Below are 23,180 nucleotides of genomic sequence, written 5' to 3' on the forward strand. Positions count from 1 at the left end.
AGACATGGAGGGACTTCATCATCCAAACAGTCAATAGCCTCAAAGGGAAAGGAAATGGAGGTTGGGGCTGAATTTTCATGACTTTTCATGCGTGTGGCTCGCCTCATCCTCTGTGAAAATGGTCATGTAACTCAACAGTTTGTAAAAGAATTACATTATTAACTCCAAGAAAGGCTTAATGAAGCTGAATAATGGACCTGCTGTTATTTTATACAGAGTTTGTGATTTTATGGCAGTATAAAACATAACTTTTTACGTTTTTGTAAAGGCTAAAACAGAAGACTTTTTTATATATGAAAATCATATAATTACAGATTTTACTTGTTAGTGAGACAAATGGCAGAGGAATATGAACAGTCCGGGGCGTCAGAGTTTATCAAAGGTAAGTTACACATTAATTATTTGTCTTTGTAATGAATAAGAATTATGAAATGAACAATAAACCTTGTTGTACAAAAATATCTCTGCTATACCTAAATGAATCCTGTGAGATTAAGATAATGTTAGATGTAATTGGGTCGCTAAAATAAATTCACTATGGACAATCAGACTTCTATAGGAAAATATAAGATTTTTAATATTTTAACAACATATTTAGATATAAAGACAACTGTGTGGAATAGTCTAAGGCAGCTATTCTCAACCTTGGGGTCGGGACCCCAATTGGGGTCGCGAGATGATTTCTGGGGGTCGCCAAATCATTTTGGAAGTCAGCTCTGTCTCCACTGTGTTAAAGTGTTGATGTGTTAATGTGTTTTAGTCTTTTTGGTAATTCCATGTATTTTTTGGGTCATTTTATGTTTTTGTTTTATTCATTTTGTGTCTTTTTTGGGTAGTTTTGTGTCTTTTTTGGTAATTTTGTGGTCGATTTGTGTCTTGTTTGCTCATTTTATGTCTTTTTTTTAGTCATTTAGTGTCTATTTTTGGCCATTTTGTATCTTTTTTTGGTCATTTTGTGGGTTTTTTTGCTCATTTTTTGTCATTTTGTGGTCAATTTGAGTCGTTTTTTGCTTAATTTTATGTATTTTTTTGGTCATTTTGGGCAGAGAGATGTTGTAGTTGTTGTCTGCTTCATTATTTGTCCAAAATTCGTCGCATCATGAGTTTGTATGATCTGAACTGTGCGTGTGAGATTGTGTTCAGTGAGCAGGGGTCTCAGACAACATCCATTTTAAATTGGGGGTCGCGACTCAAAAAGGTTGAGAATAGCTGCTCTAGATGACAAGTGCTTAAACAGCATGACTGTGTTCCACCTGCAGAACCTCATAACGCCATGTTGTCTGTCTGTCTCTGTGTTTGTGTTCCTGACACCAAAGACCGGCTGTACTTTGTCACTCTACGTGTCAAACCAAAGAACACAGCCAACACACACTACTTCAGCATGGACGAGGAGTTCATCTATGAGAGGTAAGCTCTGTGATAAACAGCTGGATCTAATTAACATCATTCAGTCAATTCCACCAATTATGAGGCCACAGAACCCTAAACTTTACAGGTTCCAGTGCCAGGCAGTGTGACAGAAAGACATTTCTAATATCTGGCAGGTGCACCAAAACAGTAAATAATTTATATATTCTACCTATTACCAGTAGTTAAGTGGTTCAACATAATTAATGAATAAATAAATGAATGAATGAATGAATGAATGAATGAATTATTGTATGTACAGACAACATGACTGATAGCATCTGTTTCTGTGCATTACAGTTTCTATGCAGACTTTGGGCCCCTAAACCTGGCCATGCTGTACAGATACTGCAGCAAAGTCAATAAGAAACTCAAGGTAACAGGAACAGAACTGCAATTTACATGCAAGACAGAACTCATCACAAATGCCGAAAATAAACATTTAAGCAACTTTCTTAGGCTTACATGAAGCAATGTGGTGTCAATTAATAGTCTACATTGTGTGGGGAACCTGGTCTCACAGGAATCCGTGAAATAGCCACGGAATCACTCAAATTTCCGTGAAACTGACACAGATTTCGCTACAATGCAAGTTAATGACAGTCATATCCCGTGGCTATTCCATGGATATTTGTTCCTATTGGTTTGTTCCAAGTCACGTGACTTTCAAGGTCAAAAAACATGGCGGACAGTTCTCTCATTTTTAGTGAAAAATCAATATTTTGACTTAGTTTCTGCATAAAAATGGATTTTGATCACATTTCTAGCGAGAAATATATGTTTTATTTTCTAAATATTCACTCAGTGAATGTACATAATCACTTTGTATGTTGGAATAGCCACGGGATATGACTGGCATTAACTTGCATTGTAGCAAAATCCGTGTCAGTTTCACGGAAATTTGAGTGATTCCGTGGCTATTCCACGGATTTTGAGTTAAGCAAATCTGTGGCTATTTCACGGATTCCTGTGAGACCAGGTTGCTTTTTTGTTGTTGTTAGTGATATTTCATTATATATTGACACTTTTTTGTCACTTCAGTCCTTAATGATGTATAGAAAGAAACTGGTTCACTACACTGGTCATGACCAGAAGAAGAGAGCAAATGCTGCTCTACTCATCGGTGCTTACGCTGTAAATATCTCTTTATTTATCCAACAATCCTTTTGTACATTCTTGTCTGATATCAGTCTGTCTTTCCATCATTATTAATCCACTATCCTCTCCCCCATACAGGTAATCTATTTGAAAAGAAGCCCAGACGAAGCCTACAGAACTCTGATCTTAGGAAACAACACAGGCTACCTGCCCTTCAGGTAGACACACACAAACACACACATTCACAAAATGCCTTTGTGTTTAAAACATGGGTAACGCTTTATATTAAGGTCCTTGTAATAACCATTAATTAACAAGTAATAAGGCTCTTGTAAGTCCTTACAAGAGCCTTATTAACATTATTGTGTGTTCACATACTTTTGCACCCATGAAATCGGATATTTTTCTTAAATCAACCACTTTAGTTAAATAAAGAATGACAATATAACCATTTATTTTGTTTGAGTCCATTACTTGGAATATCAGTATTGTGAATTGGTTCATAACTTAACATTTAAAAATGTTATTTTAGTATTTTTTTTTATCAAGGGGTTCACAAACCTTTGAGCAGCACTGTTTGCCTTCAGCAATTAGATTAAATTTCCCAACTTATAATTATTCGGTAACGCTTTATATTAAGGTCCTTGTAATAACCATTAATTAACAAGTAATAAGGCCCTTGTAAGTCCTTACAAGATGCTTATTAACATTATTGTGTGTTTATAAGCTTATATAAGTGTTAATAATGGCATTACAAACACCCGTGACCCACCCATTATGTCTTTGCCATGCCTTTATTAATCTTATTTTGTTTGCTTATTGATATTAAAATATACTTTATTGCTCATCTATTATAAGTTAACTATAAGTTAACTATGCTTTTTGCAACTACCGGATCTAAAGCGAGAACAATGCCTTATTACTTGTTAATTAATGGTTATTAAGGACCTTATTATAAAGCGTTACCAAAACATGAAATATGTTACAATACATCGAGCACATCTTTTTTGAAATGTTAAATTTACAGAGCTGCCAACCTTAATTAATTAATTTTTTTGCTTTAAATATGCAAGAACATAGGTGTATTTTTCTGCACAGAGCTAGCTGTTTCCCAGTCTTTCAGGAAAGCTAACTGGCTGCTGGTGGACGCTCCATATTCAAGAAACAGATATGACGATTGTGTCAATCTCCTCCTTGTATGCTCAGCAAAAATAAGAAACAGAAACAGACAAAACACATTTTTGTGTTGGTGCAAAATATCATACACTACTGGTCAAAAGTTTTAGAACACACCAACTTTTCCAGAATTTAATTGAAAATGATGCAGTTTAATGTCTCAGTGTACTCTGAAATTAATGCACATTTGCAACATTTAAAATTCTTTATTGAGCATGATAGTGTTTTGAAAGTAAAAAAAAGATTCAAAATCACATTTTATGTTGGACTAAAGGACTAAAAAAAGACACAAAATGACCAAAAAAAGACACCAAAAGACACAAAATGACAAAAAAAAAGACACAAAATGACCAAAAAAGACACAAAATGACTTACAAAGACATGAAAAGAACTCAAAAATGGACAAAATAGCCCAAGACTCCATAGAGTTAAGTTGTTAACCATTTCTTGTTCCCTGAAAAAGGCCTACTTGTATAATTCTGAAATGTACATTATTTTCCAGTTTTGGTTAAGCTTACCTTTTTTTATTTACCTCTGGCAGTTCACCACTTACCTTTGGACCCTTTCAAGCTGTTCATTTGACTTGAACTGCTTGAATTTCAATAAAAAACTGGAAAAATTGGGGTGTTCTAAAACTTTTGACCGGTAGTGTATGTGAGACACTTTGCAGCTCAAACCAACTAACATGAAAATGATTAAATATTTGGATGATTTGTAACATACAGAATGGAATATTCTGGTGAAATGAATCCTGCTGTTTTTGACTGCAACATTGTTTTCTTTATTGTTAATTAAAAATCATTGCATTTATTCATATTACACTACAATACAAATGCAAAGTCTTTTTTGATAGAGATCCATGCATGTGTGTTATGTTTTGGCACAACACAACAGCAAAATGAACAGGATCAATGTCAATGTCATGAAAAGCAACCACTAATAACTAGTAAACTGACATTGATGTTTTTACTTCACAGGGATGCAACAGCTGGAGAGTGCTCCTTCAACCTGACTGTCCTCGACTGCTTACACGGAATACGCAAGGTAAACAACAACAACAACAACATCGACACTAAACTGCAGTGGAATGAAATGAAATGATTGTGACAATGTGATTTATTCTTGACAGATAAAGCGTATATCTTCTTAAAACTTTATGAATCAATCTCTTCCAGATATATTACAATCAAAATGAAACCATAATTAGAAGATTGTGTCTCAAAACAAAATTATTCCAATTATTAGGGGCAACCATGTAGATTGTGTCCTAGTCATTCACTGTCCCTCTGGTTTTTCTCTCTTTTACCCTTTCTTCTCCTTCCAGGCATTGCAACATAGTTTCTTTGACTTTGAAAGTTTTGATGTGGAGGAATATGAATATTATGAGGTGAGGACACTCAGACCCATGTCCATTACAGTTGACAAAAAACGAAAATATGAATAATTATGAAATAAACTTACAAGGCAAATTAAAAACATAAAAGCATTTAAATTGCATTTAACATAAAGGACTACACATGATGGGGGTGATATTTTGACAAAAAATAAATAAATTGAGATTAAAGTGGAAAATTTGCAAGAAAAAAATTGCAGAATTGTGAGAAAAAGGTATTTTTTTTTAGCTCATTTTAACTACTTCACATGCTGTTATGTAGCTATGAGACAAACATTTGTTATGTTTCCTGTTATGTGAGACTTTGTTGGAGTACCTCAGACACACACTGAATGTCTTTATTGTCTCTCTGTGTTTTTAGCGAGTAGAAAACGGCGATATGAACTGGATCATTCCAGGGAAAGTTTTGGCTTTCAGCAGTCCTCACCCTCACAGTAAGATAGACAACGGTGAGTCTCATTCTATTTAGAAACTACTGGCTTTAAAATACTTTATCAAGGGCCCATCTTGGGTTTTGTAAGGTTACCACAAAAATATCTAAGACAATATAAGTTAAGTATGTTGTAAAAGAGGACATCTATAAACATAAAAAGGAGAGAATTTTACAGAAAAACAAAACAAAACAAAAAAAACAAGCAAAAAACATTAGAGAAGTAGGGAGAGAGTCATGCAGCTCTGATTTCTCTTCCACATATTTCAGAAAAGTTTGCCAAATCTTATTGAATTTGCCAGCTGAACCTCTAAGTGTGTGTTTTATTTTTTCCAATTTCATATAATATAAAGTACTTCTGATCCAAAGTGTGTGGCACGGAGGGATGGCATCTTTCTTGTTCAGAAGGAATAGAATTTATAATAATAATAATAATAATAATAATAATATAATTTATTTGAATTCAATAATTTAAAGTCAGCATGAGAATTTCATTTTTTCTGATCAAAGGTCGCACAGTCTACATTTTTACCACTGATACCATTGATTTATTTATTTTAATTTTTTATGTCATGTACAGAGTATTTAACCAGAAATGTCTCATGCTTTATTGAACACTATTACTCAGTGCTAATACAATTTAACACATTTAATTTCCCAGGTTATCCTCTCCATGCACCGGAGGCGTATTTTGCATACTTTCGCCAAAATGACGTGACAGCCGTTGTGCGTTTGAACAGGAAGTTGTATGACAGCAGGAGGTTTGAGGACGCAGGGTTTGAGCACCATGAGCTCTTCTTCCTGGACGGGACCACGCCCTCTGACATCATCATCAGGCGCTTCCTGCATGTGTGTGAAAGTACTGAAGGAGCTGTGGCCGTGCACTGTAAAGGTAGGAGGAGTATTCTCAACCTTGGCGTCGGGACCCCAAATGGGGTCGCGAGATGATTTCTGGGGGTCGCCAAATCATTTTGGAAGTCAGCTCTGTCTCCACTGTGTTAAAGTGTTCATGTGTTAATGTGTTTTAGGTCATTTAATGTCCGTTTTTGGTCATTCTGTGTTTTTTTTTAAGTCATTTTGTGTCTTTCTTTGATCATTTTGTGGTCAATTTGTGTCTTTTTTGGTCATTTTGTGTCTTTTTTTAGTCATTTTGTGTCTTTTTTTGGTCATTTTGTGTCTTTTTTTTGGTCATTTTGTGCCTTTTTTGTTCATTTTGTGTCTTTTTTTTATCATTTTATGGTCAATTTGTGTCTTTTTTTGGCCATTTTGTGGTCAATTTGTGTCTTTTTTGGGTCATTTTGTGTCTTTTTTTGGTAATTTTGTTTCCTTTTTTGGTCATTTTGTGTCTTTTTTTGGTAATTTTGTTTCTTTTTTGGGTCATTTTGTGTCTTTCTTTGATCATTTTGTGGTCAATTTGTGTCTTTTTTTGGTCATTTTGTGTCTTTTTTTTAATCATTTTGTCGTCAATTTGTGTCTTTAATTTGATCATTTTGTGTCTTTTTTTAGTCATTTTGTGTCTTTTTTGGGTCATTTTGTGCCTTTTTTGGTAATTTTGTGTCTTTTTTTGGTAATTTTGTGTCTTTTTTTGGTAATTTTGTTTCTTTTTTGGTCATTTTGTGTCCTTTTTTGGTAATTTTGTGTCTTTTTTTGGTAATTTTGTGTCTTTTTTTGGTAATTTTGTGTCTTTTCTGGTCATTTTGTTTCCGTTTTTTTGTCATTTTGTTTCTTTTTTGGGTGATCTGAACTGTGTGCGTGTGAGATTGTGTTCAGTGGGGTCGCAGACAACATGCATGTTAAATTGGGGGTCGCGACTTAAAAAGGTTGGGAACTACTGGTGTAAATAAGTCTAGGTGTCTTTTTAGTCTAGTCTTTTTCTTCATTTGTTTCAGAGTTGTATCATCTAACCTTTTCTTAATAAATACTGATTTCAATCTCAGCTGGCCTGGGCCGTACAGGCACTCTGATTGGCTGCTACCTGATGAAGCACTTCCGGTTCACTGCAGCTGAGGCCATCGCATGGATCAGAATTTGCCGACCTGGATCCATCATTGGTCCTCAGCAGAACTTCTTAGAAGAGTGAGTTTTAAATCTTTTTTAATGACCAAATACCTTACGTCTATATGTGTTCCTATCAGCCTCAGATGGACTTTGGGTTTTGCACTAATTAGCATGCAAACATGCTAAAATAAGATGCTGAACATTATACTGTACCTGATAAACATCAGCATGTTAGCATTGTCAGCATTAGCCTGTTATAGCCTGTATGTTTACATTAGCCTTTAACCCTTTATCAGGCAAAGAACTATATTTGGTTATTTCAGGTAATATTTCGAGAAAAAAGCTGCAAATTTACTAGATTAAAGTGGCAAATCTACAAGAAAAACAGTCGCAGATTTAAGAGATTTAGTGGCAAATCTGTGCAAAAAAAGTTGCAGATTTACGAGAAAAAAGTGGGAAAAAAGCATAATTTTCCTCCCAGATTCACCACTTTAAATCTCATAAATCTGCAATTTTTTTTTCTAGTAGATTTGCCACTTTAATCTCGTAAACTTTTTTTCTCAAAATACTATTTTCGTATGTTTTTTTTTTTACACATTCTGGCTGTATGTAATATCCTCCAATATTCTCTAGGGTTGAAATTTGGAATTTGCAAGTATTTCAATGAGTGTCCTATTAAGGGTTAAAGTGGTGAATCTGGTAGAAAAAAGTAGCTTTTTCCCACTTTTTTCTTGTAAATCTGCAACTTTTTTTCTTGTAGATTTGCCACTTTAATCTAGTAAATTTGCAACTTTTTTCTCGAAATATTACCTGAAGTTATCAAATATAGTTCTTTGCCTGATAAAGGGTTAACCCACAATTCAGTGCAGCCTCACACAGTTGTTGGCATGGCTGTAGACTTTTGAGCTAAATCTTAAGGTAATTTTGTAGTAAGATATTTATATGGTGGCCCTAAAGGACCAAACACAACTGCAGAATGCATTTCCTACATAAAATGTGTGTGAATGCTAAAAGCTGAAATAAATCACTGCATAACTGAAAAATGCAGAAAAAAAAAAAAAATTCTTATAAAATCTTGCTAAAAACAAAGTGAAATGGTAATCTTACATTTGGAAGCTGAACTGTGTTATCTAAGGTACAAAAAGATGAATACAAACATGGATTTTGTAAAACCAGGACACATTTCTGATATTTTTTTATTATCAATGTTTGTGCACTGAAAAGACTTTTGACCAGCAATCATACCTGACTCAAGTATTTGAGTAATGGGCAATGTCTGTTACTTGTGTGTGTGTGTGTGTGTGTGTGTGTAGGAAACAGCACAGTTTGTGGGTCCAGGGTGACGTCCATCGCTCCAAACAGAAACTCATCCAGCAGAGACTGAGTCGACGTCAGCAGCTACAGCAGGAGCGTGAGAAGCAGCTTCCCAGCTCCGACTCTGAGGGAGGACAGGAAGCTATGTCCCGCCTCCTCTCCAGCATGGACGACCTGTCAATCAACACCACGCTCTATAAATCATACAGCTTGGATGAGGTAAGGCAGAGGTTCCCAAACTTTTTTAGCCGTGCACCCCCTTCTATGTCCCAACCGGGTTGACGCACCCCCAATCAAAAAATTTCAAAAAAAAAAAAACAGTTGGGAAAATGTTATAATATTTGAGCTGCGTTGAACAAAAATTGCAGCAAATTTAAATGAGCGTGGAGTTAAACAACCCGTCATCATAACACAGGCTGGAAAAATGATACAAGAACAAGAAGATAACTTCTTCTACGCTCCATTATAAGATCAAAAACAACCAAAAATACATGCAAAAATGACCAAAGATGACACAAAATTATCAAAATAGACACAAATTGACCAAAAATACATGTAGAAAATTGCCAAACAACCAAAAAATAGATGCAAATATGACCAAAATAGATGCAAAAATGAACAAAAAATGTCACAAAATTGAATAGCCTGTATTTATTAATTAATTAATAACACGTCTTTAATGTGTGGGGGAAAAAATTTTAATTGTGTAATTATCAGACCGCCATTACATTTTTCATCTCGCGCACCCCCAGGGGTCCACGCACCACACTTTGGGAATCCCTGAGGTAAGGGGAGGACATTCCTGGCATCTTGATTATTGCTTCCTTGAAAATGAGGATTGCAGTATTACATCTGACCAGTGCTTTATATTTACAATTAAAGTTTGTTGATTTTTTTTCATATTGACAATCCTCCCTCTTTCAGAATAAGGAGGACAGTCCGACTCAGGGGGACAAACTCAGAGCACTGAAGGGGAAACGACCACCGAGATCAGCCTCCTCCTCCTCAAGGTACAACTTCATTATAGCTTTTTTGGCTAGCGTTATGGTTATGGTGGGGGTTAGACATGTAGCTCTTATGGTTTGTCTTTTTGGGAAACACGCCTATTCATTTTTTTAATAAAAATAAATAAAATAAAAATATAGATGAATAAATAAAGAAACGAGACAAAAAATAAATAAAATAAAAAACTTGACACATACCATAACATACCAAAACAAATTACAAACAAAGAGGCACAGTATAATGCCAAAAGTGAGTGTCCACTTGAGTGAGTCAAATATGTCAGACTAGGTAGACTTTAGGGGGGTTAACTATAGTTTCAAGTGCTTCAGGATCTCCATACACCATAGAATTTATGTAAGTTGCCGAATATCTCTTATCTCAGTTTTTCATTGTGGAGGATTCCTACCAACTCCCTTTGCCAGGCTTCGAATTTAGGTGGTGAGTCAGATTTCCACAGTTTCAAAATGCATCTTTTCGCTATGACCATACCATAAGCCACCACTGTAGTAACATTTCGACCCATGTTGTCCAAAGTGTTAGAAAAGCCAAATAAAGCGGTTTCAGAATCAGGGTCCAGGTTTACTTTAAATGCATGGGAATACCATCTAAAAATCGGTAAATGTACTGCACTCGTATAGCTCTTTTAGTCTTAGCAACCATTCAAAGCACTTTAACACTACAGAGAGCACTCATTCATCGATTCACACACACATTCATGCTGGTGGCATGGTGCCACTTGCCACCACCAGGAATACATTCACACACCGATGAGCGCAGCATCGGTGGCATCCAATAAAAGCAGTTGAGAATCCTAAATTGGATTGATCTAATTTTGATGTCTCTTGGTATCCTTAATGTTTTAAAACATATCATTTTACTTTTTCTCTGTAACTCTGTAATTTTCAGTTATTAACACACAAGAAACAGCGACTGTCTTGTTCTTTGTTTGTTCTTCAGGTTAAACCTGTCCAGGATCTCTTCCTGCTCTATTCTTCCTCCCTCTAAGCCCCCTAGAGTCCCCCTCTCCTTCTCTTCCTCCTCTTCTAAGAAGCTGGTACGAAGTTCCTCCTCCTTTGCCACACAGATCAAAAGGTGAGAGTCCATGTTCGGTTTCGTTAACTTTAAATGCACTTTTGAAATGCAAAACTAAACAGCACTACTATCAGGTAAATAAGATGAAACAGGTAATATATGTGATTCTGTTACACACCATTTTGCAGACATGAGTAATACTTCTGGTGTTATTCTCACTGTTCTCTCTCTCTTTAGTCCCTTCAGTCTGGGTCTGTTCAGCTCCACCAGACCTGCTGCTGTTCACTGATCCCTGACTGACTGTTTGGACTGTGAAGTCGACAGATGAAGTAAAAACAAGTGGATGACCAACATGTCTGGTCTCAGTAAAGGGAATCAAGAGCTTTGAGTCCACTCAAAGTAGAGACACATATTTATTTGTTGTATTAACTGACAACTAGGTATGTATGTACCATATATTTGTAGTGAACCTGTATTAGTTTCAAATAATAACCTGTACATCACTGCACTTTAAAGGATAAATGGTATGGGTACATGTTAGATTTGGAATTATAATTATTATACCAGCATAACCAATATGTGTTCTATATCTATATAAAACACTATAGAACACAGCATAACATTTTCACACTCAAAAGTAAAATAAATGAGATAAAATAACAAGAATACAGAAAGAAATATATAATCAAAAAATAAAAATGGCATTGCTTGAAACATGGACCCATCTTTATTAAAACATGTCTTTTCTGAGAAAACATATGTATTTAGGATATTGTTATATAATGTGTATAATGTATAATATGTATTTTCAAAGCTAATGTTCTATACATGAAATATACTAACCTGGTGGTGAATTATGTGTGATCATCATTGCTGCTGTTGTTTTAGTCATGTATTGACAATTCACTAGTTGGTTAATAAAAGATAAAATAAATAAATATTTTGAGACATTCAGTGTACTGAGATAGCTTCTTTGGTGTTGCTGTAGACCAGGGGTGTCAAACTCAAATACACAGTGGGCCAAAATGTAAAACTTGGACAAAGTCGCGGGCCAACATTGATATTTATTGAAAAAATGGACCTAAACAAGTTCAAACGAAATGGAACAAGCAAAGCTTGATATAACTTAATATTGCAAACATGCAAAATCAAACAAACACATCAATGGCATTCATTTCTTAAATAAAATAAAAATAAAAATCGTATGTCCCTTTATTTTATATGCTGCCTTCTTTAAATTTTAATTTAACAGTAATCTTTTTCCACAGGCTAAAAATAAATGTGAGAATAAAATAACAATAATAAACCAAATGACTAATAATAATATCCTTCAATGAATGTGCAGCCATTCAAGCCTTGGACTAGCAAGAAAAAGTGCATAAAGACAACTTTAATTGTTGCTCAGTTTGCTCCACACTGATCTACTGTGTTCAAGCCAGAACACCAGCAGAGCATTCTGGGATTTGTAGTATTATTTGCGCTGTATAATACCGGCGGGCCAGCTCTGGTTGTCATTTGGTATTTCCTCGCGGGCCAAATATAATTATACTGCGGGCCAAATTGGGCCCACGGGCCAGAGTTTGACACCTCTGCTGTAGGGGTTATTTTTTTAAATAAAGATGATATACAAGGGTTGGCCTCATGATGACGGTAATATACATTGTCCAAAAAAGTAAAAACAGTTTTTGCATGGTGCATGAAGAAAATATCGGCCCTCAAATACACTATTAAAAATCAGAAAAATTATTTTTAGAGCACCGCTGCTACTGGGATCGCTGTTGCTTTGCACCTATTGAAATCGCTCAGATTTAAATGTAATTATTACGTTAAAAAAAACTCATACTGCAGCCTAAACCGACGTACAGCAAAAATGACACATGTTCATGTCACGGTCCATAACTCCCACATATTATGTCGTTCATTAAAAATAATTACATGCACATGTTCACTGCATTCAGCTGAAACTCTGGATATAGGCCACGGCCACTTCCACCTGGATCAACAAAATACGCTATCACTACTTTTTCAAACTCAGGCTGAGTATTTTCTAACGGTCTACAGAGGCTCTGAGCAAAATGTCCCCAATTGTTACAAATCAGTCGCTCTGCACAGTCACTTTTCATGCTCCATGGACCACTATTTCTGCAGACACTCCAGAAATAACCTGGAGAATCGTGGCATTGTTATCTAGGATAATGCAGTGCTGTCAAGTTAGAAAAATTCCCATGACTGAAGTACCTGGTCATTCAGTATATTCAACTGGCCAGATATGGTTGCTGAACCTGGACCTGACTAACTAAAGCATAACAAACATTTGTGAAATGTGGCTACTTCTGTTCTACAAAGCAGCTTGTAATGTGCAGAATCACGAACCAGCTGCACTGACCAACAAAAGGAAACAGTTTCAAAGAAATAACAGCTCATGATAATGTTGTAATTTATTAAAATGAAACATCCATCAAGGTTGAGCGTATGTTCTGTACAGTTTGGAGTTGTGGATATAATCCATGTACTAACACTACATTTGACCTGTTTGTAGTCATAGTGATAGTCCAGAAAGTGAAAGTGAGGAGCATTTATGGGTACAAGTCAGGAACCGGCCTACTTTACTTATTTCAAAGGTGCTGAATCCAAATAAAATGGTTCCCAAGCGAAATTTTGAGTTTTTGACCTTCTCATTTGTATATCAAATAGCCACCAAATTGCCCATCTTGCTCAGTCGTTGGACCATTTCCCCTTAGTTTTTTTGTAAGTAGACAATCAAAGATGAGGAAATTAAGTTTCTGGATCTATAGTCTAGAGTCAGAGCAAGAATATAGTGGAGGCTCAGTGTCTTTTTTATGCATACATATATATATATATATATATATATATATATATCTATGCAAAATAATTGGAACATTTAAAAGTGATATTGATTGAATATTTATGTCGGCCTTAAAAAATGACACAAATAATGCTTAATCTCACCTTAAAAGTTGGTATTTTGCATATATATATATATATAAAAAAGACACTGAGCCTCCACTATATCCTTGCTCTGACCCTAGACTATAGATCCAGAAACTTAATTTCCTCATCTTTGATTGCCTACTTACAAAAAAACTAAGGGGAAATGGTCCAACGACTGTGCAAGATGGGCAATTTGGTGGCCATTTGATACAAATTAGAAGGTCAAAAACTCAAAATTTAGCTTGGGAACCATTTTTTTTTGGACTCAGCACCCTTGAAATAAGTAAAGTAAGCCGGTTCCTGACTTGTACCCATAAATGCTCCTCACTTCTTATAGAAGGCCTTTATTCTGAAATCCGTCTAGACTATCAGCAGCTCAGTTCTTCTCAGATTTCTCTACGTCGTCTATGTCAAAGCTGAAGGGTTTATCGTAGCCCATCAGGTGGTTGTAGTCCTGAGGGAGAAGAAACAAGTCCGGGTTGACCAGCAGACCCTTCTTGTCAGCGTAGAAGGTGGTGAACATCTGGCTGACCGCTGGGACCTTCACCTGTCTCTGGTGGAACACTGTCTTTTTCTCAGCCAGGACGATATTGCAGGTAATGGCTGTATAGGTGTCTGTGTCGGGGTTATGGTACAGGCGGAGCACGTAGACCTTGGTCAGGTAGTGGAGGAGGACGGGGGTGAGGAAGGTGAAGAATGCAATGACTCCATACATAGAAGCTGTGGCGATGAGGCTCTGGGCCACTAGTTCTGACTTCAGGAAGATCTGGGGCACGAGAACGATGCTGACTGCACTGGTGCCGTAGGAAAACATCTTCACCGCTGGAACAATACAAGATTCAGAGAACACATTTAACAGATGTGACGGTAAACTTTTACATACAATATCATCAGGCATATATCCATTATATCAAAGTATTGTATGCTGGTATGTGGTTTTTAGTAAGGACAGAAGAATATTTTTTTTATATTTAATGACTAAAAAAAAAAAGACACAAAATTACCAAAAAAAGGAAACAATGACCAAAAAAAAGACACAAAATGACCAAAAAAAGACACAAAATGACCAAAAAAGACACAAAATGACCAAAAAAGACACAGATTGACCACAAAATGATAAAAAAGACACAAAATGACCAAAAAAGACACAAATTGACCACAAAATGATAAAAAAAGACACAAAAAAGGACACAAAATGACCAAATAACACACAAAATGACAAAACACACTCAAAATGACCCAAAAAAAGGACGCAAAATGACCAAAAAAAGACACAAAATGACCAAAAAAAAGACACAAAATGACCAAAAAAGACACAAAATGACCAAAAAGACATTAAATGACCAAAAAGACACAAATTGACCACAAAAGTATATAAAAAAGACACAAAAAAGGACACAAAATGACCAAATAACACACAAAATGACAAAACACACTCAAAATGACCAAAAAAAAATACATTAAGTGACCAAAAAGACTAAAACACATGAACACTTTAACACAGTGGTTTGACTTCCAAAATGATTTGGCGACCCCCAGAAATCATCTCGCAACCCCACTCTGGAAAATGGTAAATCTTTTAATATTTATTTAAATTTTAGCTTAGCTGCTTATACTGTATTTACCAAACTGTATTTTTGCACACTTGCTGTAACTGTTATCTATGAGTAACAGCTACTAATGCACATGGACCATCCATTCCACTTCTTCTATACAAGGCTATTTATTGTGGGCTCATGTTCTGTTTAGGTGGAATATGTACACTACCGGTCAAAAGTTTTAGAACACCCCAATTTTTCCAGTTTTTTATTGAAATTCAAGCAGTTCAAGTCAAATGAACAGCTTGAAAGGGTCCAAAGGTAAGTGGTGAACTGCCAGAGGTAAATAAAAAAAGGTAAGCTTAACCAAAACTGGAAAATAATGTACATTTCAGAATTATACAAGTAGGCCTTTTTCAGGGAACAAGAAATGGGTTAACAACTTAACTCTATGGAGTCTTGGGCTATTTTGTCCATTTTTGAATTCTTTTCATGTCTTTGTAAGTCATTTTGTGTCTTTTTTTGGTCATTTTGTGTCTTTTTTTTGTCATTTTGTGTCTTTTGTTTTGGTCATTTTGTGTCTTTCGGTGTCTTTTTTTGTCATTTTGTGTCTTTTTTTAATCCTTTAGTCCAACATAAAACGTGATTTTGAATCTTTTTTTTTTACTTTCAAAACACTATCATGCTCAATAAAGAATTTTAAATGTTGCAAATGTGCATTAATTTCAGAGTACACTGAGACATTAAACTGCATCATTTTCAATTAAATTCTGGAAAAGTTGGTGTGTTCTAAAACTTTTGACCAGTAGTGTATGTATACATGTGTTGTGTTGTGTTGTGTTGTGTTGTGTTGTGTTGTGTTGTGTTGTGTTGTGTGTATGTTGGCTGCTGGAACAGCTACATTTCTCTGCTGGGATGAATAAAGTATTTCTTATCTTATCAAAGTATTGTATGCTGGTCTTTTGCGTTTGCATTCATTTCCTTTGCTCTTTCCAAACATTCACCTGTTCCTTCTACAGTTGATCACCGTAATCAACCTGAAATTGATTGCGAGCACTAATGGCGATCATGTAATGGCCCAGGCCATTATACATACCAGATAAAGGGAAAAAGGAAAAAGATGTAGAAAGATAAAATGAAAGTAGCTCACTTCGAACAGTGCGGCCCAGGTTGCCAGTGTAAATGAGGTTGCCATCTTCAGAGTTGGTTGCCCCAAAGAGACAACGGGTGAATGGAAGGTGGGACTGCACCTTTTCAAAGAAATACAAAAAAAACAAAACAATTAAAGCTGGCTTTGGCAGTCCTCAGCTGCTCTGTTTTAAGTATTGACTAGAAGTCAAAGTAAGGCATTCATGTGGTAGACATTATTAGAGATGCAATATATATATATATATATATATATATATATATATACACAACACTAAAAGACTTCCGCATAGGATGCTCTCATGTATCCTCGCTTGTGCCCGATATACCTCCTCTATCCTCTCATATTGTGGCACAAGGGAGTCCTTCAAAATCATTCAAACAAAAGTACTTCTACATTGTTGAATTTGAATATTTTCATATTATTTGTTACAACACATGTAAACATGTTATTAGCAATGACATTTCCAAGTGTTGTAACACTGTCATGTAAGAAAAAGACAGCTGCTTAACCCTATAAAGCCTGAACCATTAAATAATTGCCAGAAAATTCTTCTTTTTTTTTAAACTTGAGTGTTTATTGAACCTGCTGACAGATAATTTTTAAAAAATCCAAAAACAATAGGGATATATGATTCTAATTTGTATCATATTTGATACATCAGTTCTTCTTGTGCAATTTGTTGCTCACAGTTTGTTTTTCTTGAACTAACAAAAACATATAAAACCCAACATTTTTAACCTTTTAAGGCTTTACTTTCTTTTAACATTTTCCTCAAACATGCAAAATATTTTTTTCCATATAACACAACATCATACATCTGCTGATATGAAGTTTTCACGCAGCAATGACTGATCCACCAGTGGAACCTGCATATACATTTTGCTATATCTTGTATTTTTGTGCAATTTGTTGCTCAGTTTTTTTTTCTTCAACACATGTATACATCAGGTTTTTCAGGAAAAAAATATCACACTGATGATGTATAGGTCTCAAAAACTTGTGTATCAAATATGATACACTTGGCTTTATAGGGTTAATACTGATGTTATTGTTCTTGTGTTGGGACTGGAATCAATAAGATGTGTGAATCATTTGTTAGTCTGTGGCTGCTATACCTGCAGCTCACCACTAGATGTCACTGGTAGGGTCTGTCTGTCTTTCAGGCTTGGAAGCTTCGATTCTTTTTTCGATACAATTAGAGAAAAGCCGCAAAAGCTTCACAAAGCTCCATCCGCCCATCTCTTGCTATCATACTAGCTAAGGCATTAGCTTGCTGTCCATGTAAAGACACACAGTGAGCTCAGTGTTTACCTTGTTGCTGAGGGAGAGCAGCGACCTTCCCTCCGCGCGGAGCCTCCTCGCGCTCTCTGTCCTCACACAGCACGCGCTCAGCGTCGCTACATGTCGCGTGGCCGTGACGTGTCTGTTACTGAAGAGCTGAGAAACACGGCAGGGTCGTAATCTATGCAGAACCCCCACAGAAAACATTGTTAGATAGTTACCGACACTGACTGATGTTTCACACTAGCTAACAGCTGACAGGCGCCATACTGCTTCCGCTTCCGGTTCTTTGACCTCTTCTTCTTCTTTTGAGTTTTATTGGCAGACCAACGTACAGGCGCATTACCGCCACCTGCTGGACTGGAGTGAGGAGCAGTAGATTAAGGAGAGAGAGAGATAGAGATATTTATAGAATAAATAATAATAATATTTAATAAATAAATATTAATAATAATATTTTAGAATATTGCTTTCTTTTATTGTTATTAGTTTTTCTTTTCATTTCATTTAAAATGAATAACAGAATTATAATAATTTATTGTAAATATTGCTTTCCTTATCTTGTTATCTTTTTTTCTGATGCTTGCTTTGGCAATATATACATTGTTATGTCATGCCAATAAAGCCAATTGAATAGAGAGAGATAACTAGAAAATAACTAATAACTTGAAAATTTCCTCTGCGGAAATTCTGAGTCGTTGTGTTTTCTGATTTGTCGTTGTGTTTTTTGATTTGTCGTTATGTTTTTTGATTTGTCGTTATGTTTTCTGATTTGTTGTGTGTTTTTGATTTGTCGTTATGTTTTCTGATTTGTTGTGTGTTTTTGATTTGTCGTTATGTTTTTTGATTTGTCGTTATGTTTTCTGATTTGTTGTGTGTTTTTTGATTTGTCGTTGTGTTTTCTGATTTGCCATTGCGATTTGCACTTCAGGGCCACCGTAGATTGCCCTGTGGCCCTAATAATAGCACATTACAATACAAAGATAAAAAATTAAATACACAACTTAATTCTCTCTATAAATCCTATTTCCTTCAGGTAATCAAATAGAGGCTTGTTTTCTTTGCATGATTTTTCCCCAAGAATACTTTCCAGGGTGTTACTGTGTTTCCCATCCTCTAGAACAGCTGTTCTCAACCTTGGGGTCGGGACCCCAATTGGGGTCGCGAGATGATTTCTGGGGGTCGCCAAATCATTTTGGAAGTCAGCTCTGTCTCCACTGTGTTAAAGTGTTCATGTGTTAATGTGTTTTAGTCTTTTTGGTCACTTAATGTCTTTTTTTGGTCATTTTGTGTTTTTTTTAATAGTCATTTTGTGTCTTTTTTTGATAATTTTGTGTCTTTTTTGGTCAATTTGGTTCCTTTTTTTGGTAACTTTGTGTCTTTTTTTAGTCATTTTGTGTCTTTTTTGGTAATTTTGTTTCTTTTTGGGGTCATTTTGTGTCTTTTTGTTCATTTTGTGTCTTTTTTTGGTCATTTTGTGTCTTTTTTGGTCATTTTGTTTCTTTTTTGGGTGATCTGAACAGTGCGAGTGAGATTGTGTTCAGTGAGTGGGGGTCGCAGACAACATGGATGTTAAATTGGGGGTCGCGACTCAAAAAGGTTGAGAACTACTGCTCTAGAAGTCTCTTTCTTTCATCATTGTACGTTTTACATTCTACCAGCACATGTTTGACTGTTTCTGGTTCATTGTAGTGACCGCAAAGCCCTGTAGGGTGCTGGCCTATTCTATGGAGTGTTTGTTTTAATCCTAAACAGGACACTCATAATTTAGGTCGCAATTAAAATTAAAATGCAATTTTCTATTTATTTGAAAATAAAACATACACAGACCAGAACAATTTCCATCTGGCGTTTAGAAACTGCTGTAATCTGCCCACAGTTTTTGCAGACCAGTGAGGAGGCCATTGCAATACTTAACAAGAAATGACAAGAAATAAATGCATTACAAGAAGCTTATTACTCTTATTACAAGTACAGCTACTCCAGGTTTACCACAGAGGGCAGCACAGCTCCACATTTGTGTCAATCCAGAAAGTTTACATAAGGCTGCAAACATTCAAATGCAAAATCTTCTAAACAATAATTTACTGTTACTGTGCTCTAAACCAGCTATCCTCAACCTTGGGGTCGGGACCCCAATTGGGGTCGCGAGATGATTTCTGGGGGTCGCCAAATCATTTTGGAAGTCAGCTCTGTCTCCACTGTGTTAAAGTGTTCATGTGTTTAAGTGTCTTTTTTGGTAATTTTGTGTCTTTTTTTGGTCATTTTGTGTGTGTTTTTGTCATTTTGTGTCATTTTTTTGTGGTAATTTTGTGTCTTTTCTGGTCATTGTGCGTCTTTTTTGGTCATTTTGTGTCTTTTCTGGTCAATTTGTGTCTTTTTTTTGTGGTAATTTTGTGTCTTTTCTGGTCATTGTGCGTCTTTTTTGGTCATTTTGTGTCTTTTCTGGTCAATTTGTGTCTTTTTTTGGTCATTTTGTGTCTTTTTTTGGTCAATTTGTGTCTTTTTTGGTCATTTTGTTTCCTTTTTTGGTCATTTTGTTTCTTTTTTTGGTCATATTGTGTCTTTTTTGGTCAATTTGTGTCTTTTTGTGGTAATTTGTTGTCATTTTGTGGTCAATTTGAGTCCTTTTTTGCTTAATTTTATGTAACTTTTTGGTCATTTTGGTCAGAGAGATGTTTTAGTTGTTGTCTGCTTCATTATTTGTCCAAAATTCAACTGAGTTTGTATGATCTGAACTGTGCAAGTGAGATTCTGATCAGTGAGCGGGGGTCGCGGACAACATGCATGTTAAATTGGGGGTCGCAACTCAAAAAGGTTGAGAACTACTGATCTAATAGTTAAAGTTTGGCGATATACTGTTTGATTAGTCTCTTACTCTCTTACCCTCAAAATAATCAGGTTGGTGAGAACCGCTGCTTTAGAGAATGTGAATGTACACAACAAATGTCATTTGTCAATGTTTCAATCATTAAGTTATCTCCAGCTGTACTTTTTCTCCAGTGAAATGTCAAAAGACCTATTCTGTAGTCAGGGAAGTTCAATTTTTGCCTGCACTGTTGAACTGATTTTTATTTAATCAAAATATCAGGTTAGGATTACGTGCTCCCTCTGCAAGCACTGTGTGACCAACAGAGGTGGAATTTAACTATGTACATTTACTGTAAGTAAGTAAGTACTGTACTTTTGGCAAATAATGTACATTTAGCTGCCAGGTACTTTTCAGGTCAAGATTTAACATAAAAACCTCATCAATTTGTAATGATTAGAACTTTTTTTTTTTATTAAACCCATAACAATGTACTAGTTAAAGAGACAAAGAATATCTGTCAATAGAAAAGAATACGAACATCCAATAATAAGAGATGATGGAAATATACACTGTAAAACTTTTTTCTGTAAAATTACAGTAAATTGCTGGCAGCAGTTTCGCCAGTAAGTTACTGTAAAATATACAGTACATCTACTGCTGCAGTGCTAGTAGCTAGAGGCAGCTAGCGGCTAGTGACGGACAGCTACGTCACCTGTCACTCAAAGCGCAGCCCTCAATTATGCAGAATTTTCAAAACTTAAAGAGTGAGATATACATTTTTTTTTAACCCTCCTCAGAGTTGTCATGGAAGGGGAAATCAGCTTTTGAGAATAGAGGCATCTTTTGAACCAGGTCGTTTTAACATGAGGGTCTGGAATTGCAGTTTTTGGTACTTCTACATAGGCTTCACAACTCAGGACCGGAGGTTACCGCTTGGACTAACATCCCACATGAAGTCTGTTCTGAGGTGCTGGTGGATTGAGATAAGATGGTGATTTAGGAGTTCCCAATGCACCAGAATGGAATAAACAGGAAATCATGAGTCTGAATCACATGAGTGAAGATGCACAAATGTATAAAGAGCCGAGAATAGAAATGAACTCACTTTTTTGTATCTTGACTTTTGTATCTGAATTTTAGTAACCTTTCATTAAATCCCACACAAGGCTGTTTTTCTAACTTTTGTCATCTAAAGTATTTGTCAAAGATTTTCCTCAACAATGCGATAAGCCTTCCTGAGCTCCGATGGATTTTCGACAAGGTTGTCATGTAGGTCAAAGCGAATCCCTTCCTATATCCTCTTAAGGTAGAGGGCAGTTGTCTCGTCTGCTTCTGTTTAAGAGACACTCATTTGTTTTCAAGCTAGTTTAATATTTGTGTCTTGTCCCTTCTTGATCCGAACCTTCAGTGCTGAGAAAATTGAATTCCAAATAGCCCAGTGTTAGCAGGGTTGAGATGGTTGGTCCATGTTCATGTGGCCATCATAATATACAATTCACATTACTGTTATATATTGTAAATACTGACAGCCCTAAGTTGAGTTTAATCACTCTAATGAAGGCATTTAAGCAAAACCAGCTACTTCCTCACAAGCTTTTGCTGGAGACAGCGTGGACACCCCAAATCTAATCAGTAGGTAAAGGGATCAAAACTAATTTTGTGAATTCAGTTTCCAGTATTTCCAGGGACTCAGTTTCTCTGTATTTGACCAGCAGGTACATGGGTTCATCTGTGGAGGCTTTTCCAGTTCATCCAGAGAGGTGAAGGAGAGCATTTACCCATCCATTTCTCTCCAATACACACCCAACAGGGCAGGAAACCAAAGCTATTTTAAAAATATGACAATATTGATAGGAAAATGTGTTATTTATTTATAAATTCCTGACAAACCTCTGCATGTGAACTATGTTCCTGCTGAAATGACACATATATTAATATTTTAGGATTTCTTCACACTTAAGCTAATGTTAAACATGCTGTATAATGACATCATATCGTTTAAAATAGTCAAGTAAAAAAAAAATGAAGTCATTAATATTGTCAGCCTTTCACATTAAATATACACACCTTAAGTGGAATATTATCTACACATCTATTGTCTTGCTGACTAGTATGCTGATGGTTTCACCTGCAGTAACCTCTCACGGTGTTACCTTAGGTCAGGGTTTCTTATCAGTGTTTATCCTGTTATTGTTCAAACACCTTTTTAGTGGTTTTGGCCAGTGGATGTTTAGGGGGAGATAGCAGGGCAACAATAAATGTCACAAAGAAGTGGTGCACATCTCCTGTGTGTCAAGTCGTTCTGGCCAAAAATATCTAATAAAAATGACTTAATTATAGTGAATAAAGGGTCATAACATTAGGGTACGCTTTTTAAAGTCCAGTCCATGTTCAACTGTTCTCCCCAGAAACAGAAACAGAAAAAACACTTTTCTTCAGACATTCTGGTGAACTTCTTCCGCAGCACAATCGAGAGCATCCTAACCAACTGTGTTACAGTCTGCTACGGGAACTTCTCGGCCTCAGACCGGAAGGCGCTGCAAAAGGTGGTGAAAACCGCCCAGCAGATCACCAGAGCACCACTTCCTGCTGTC

General features: G+C 35.9%; 2 protein-coding genes and 2 long non-coding RNA genes across 4 annotated transcripts in view; 2 read left to right on the forward strand and 2 right to left on the reverse strand.

The window, feature by feature from the left end:
• Positions 1-2,015, reverse strand: part of LOC131979915 (uncharacterized) — an 86,657-nt gene extending 84,642 nt beyond the window's left edge. Inside the window, exon 1 of the long non-coding RNA XR_009395158.1 lies at positions 1,919-2,015. This is a non-coding gene — a long non-coding RNA (uncharacterized LOC131979915). The remainder of the gene's footprint in view (positions 1-1,918) is intronic.
• On the forward strand, positions 337-11,142 carry LOC131979889 (dual specificity protein phosphatase CDC14AB-like). The gene is made up of 14 exons (XM_059343964.1): positions 337-382; positions 1,317-1,407; positions 1,708-1,783; positions 2,449-2,541; positions 2,644-2,723; positions 4,659-4,725; positions 5,006-5,068; positions 5,436-5,523; positions 6,166-6,396; positions 7,442-7,580; positions 8,816-9,035; positions 9,741-9,826; positions 10,779-10,913; positions 11,091-11,142. The coding sequence occupies exons 1-14, from the start codon at positions 337-339 to the stop codon at positions 11,140-11,142; spliced, it is 1,467 nt and encodes a 488-aa protein (XP_059199947.1).
• A 3,005-nt stretch (positions 11,143-14,147) lies between these two features.
• On the reverse strand, positions 14,148-18,044 carry tmem70 (transmembrane protein 70). The gene is made up of 3 exons (XM_059343979.1): positions 17,805-18,044; positions 16,494-16,593; positions 14,148-14,627 (listed from the first exon to the last, which is right to left on the reverse strand). The coding sequence occupies exons 1-3, from the start codon at positions 17,979-17,981 to the stop codon at positions 14,182-14,184; spliced, it is 723 nt and encodes a 240-aa protein (XP_059199962.1). The 5' UTR covers positions 17,982-18,044; the 3' UTR covers positions 14,148-14,181.
• Positions 15,713-23,180, forward strand: part of LOC131979916 (uncharacterized) — a 37,120-nt gene continuing 29,652 nt past the window's right edge. The window contains exon 1 of the long non-coding RNA XR_009395159.1: positions 15,713-15,748. This is a non-coding gene — a long non-coding RNA (uncharacterized LOC131979916). The remainder of the gene's footprint in view (positions 15,749-23,180) is intronic.

This window comes from Centropristis striata, chromosome 11 (assembly GCF_030273125.1).
Source record: "Centropristis striata isolate RG_2023a ecotype Rhode Island chromosome 11, C.striata_1.0, whole genome shotgun sequence".
In the NCBI taxonomy this organism is placed as follows: Eukaryota; Metazoa; Chordata; class Actinopteri; order Perciformes; family Serranidae; genus Centropristis; species Centropristis striata.

Coding starts and splice junctions, on each gene's coding strand:
- tmem70 (XM_059343979.1), bottom strand. CDS start 17,981: ATGTTTTCTGTGGGGGTTCTGCATAGATTACGACCCTGCCGTGTTTCT. Junction 16,594..17,804: donor TGCTCTCCCTCAGCAACAAG/GTAAACACTGAG, acceptor TTCTTTGAAAAG/GTGCAGTCCCACCTTCCATT. Junction 14,628..16,493: donor CCTGGGCCGCACTGTTCGAA/GTGAGCTACTTT, acceptor GTATTGTTCCAG/CGGTGAAGATGTTTTCCTAC.
- LOC131979889 (XM_059343964.1), top strand. CDS start 337: ATGGCAGAGGAATATGAACAGTCCGGGGCGTCAGAGTTTATCAAAG. Junction 1,408..1,707: donor GAGGAGTTCATCTATGAGAG/GTAAGCTCTGTG, acceptor TGTGCATTACAG/TTTCTATGCAGACTTTGGGC. Junction 5,069..5,435: donor AGGAATATGAATATTATGAG/GTGAGGACACTC, acceptor CTGTGTTTTTAG/CGAGTAGAAAACGGCGATAT.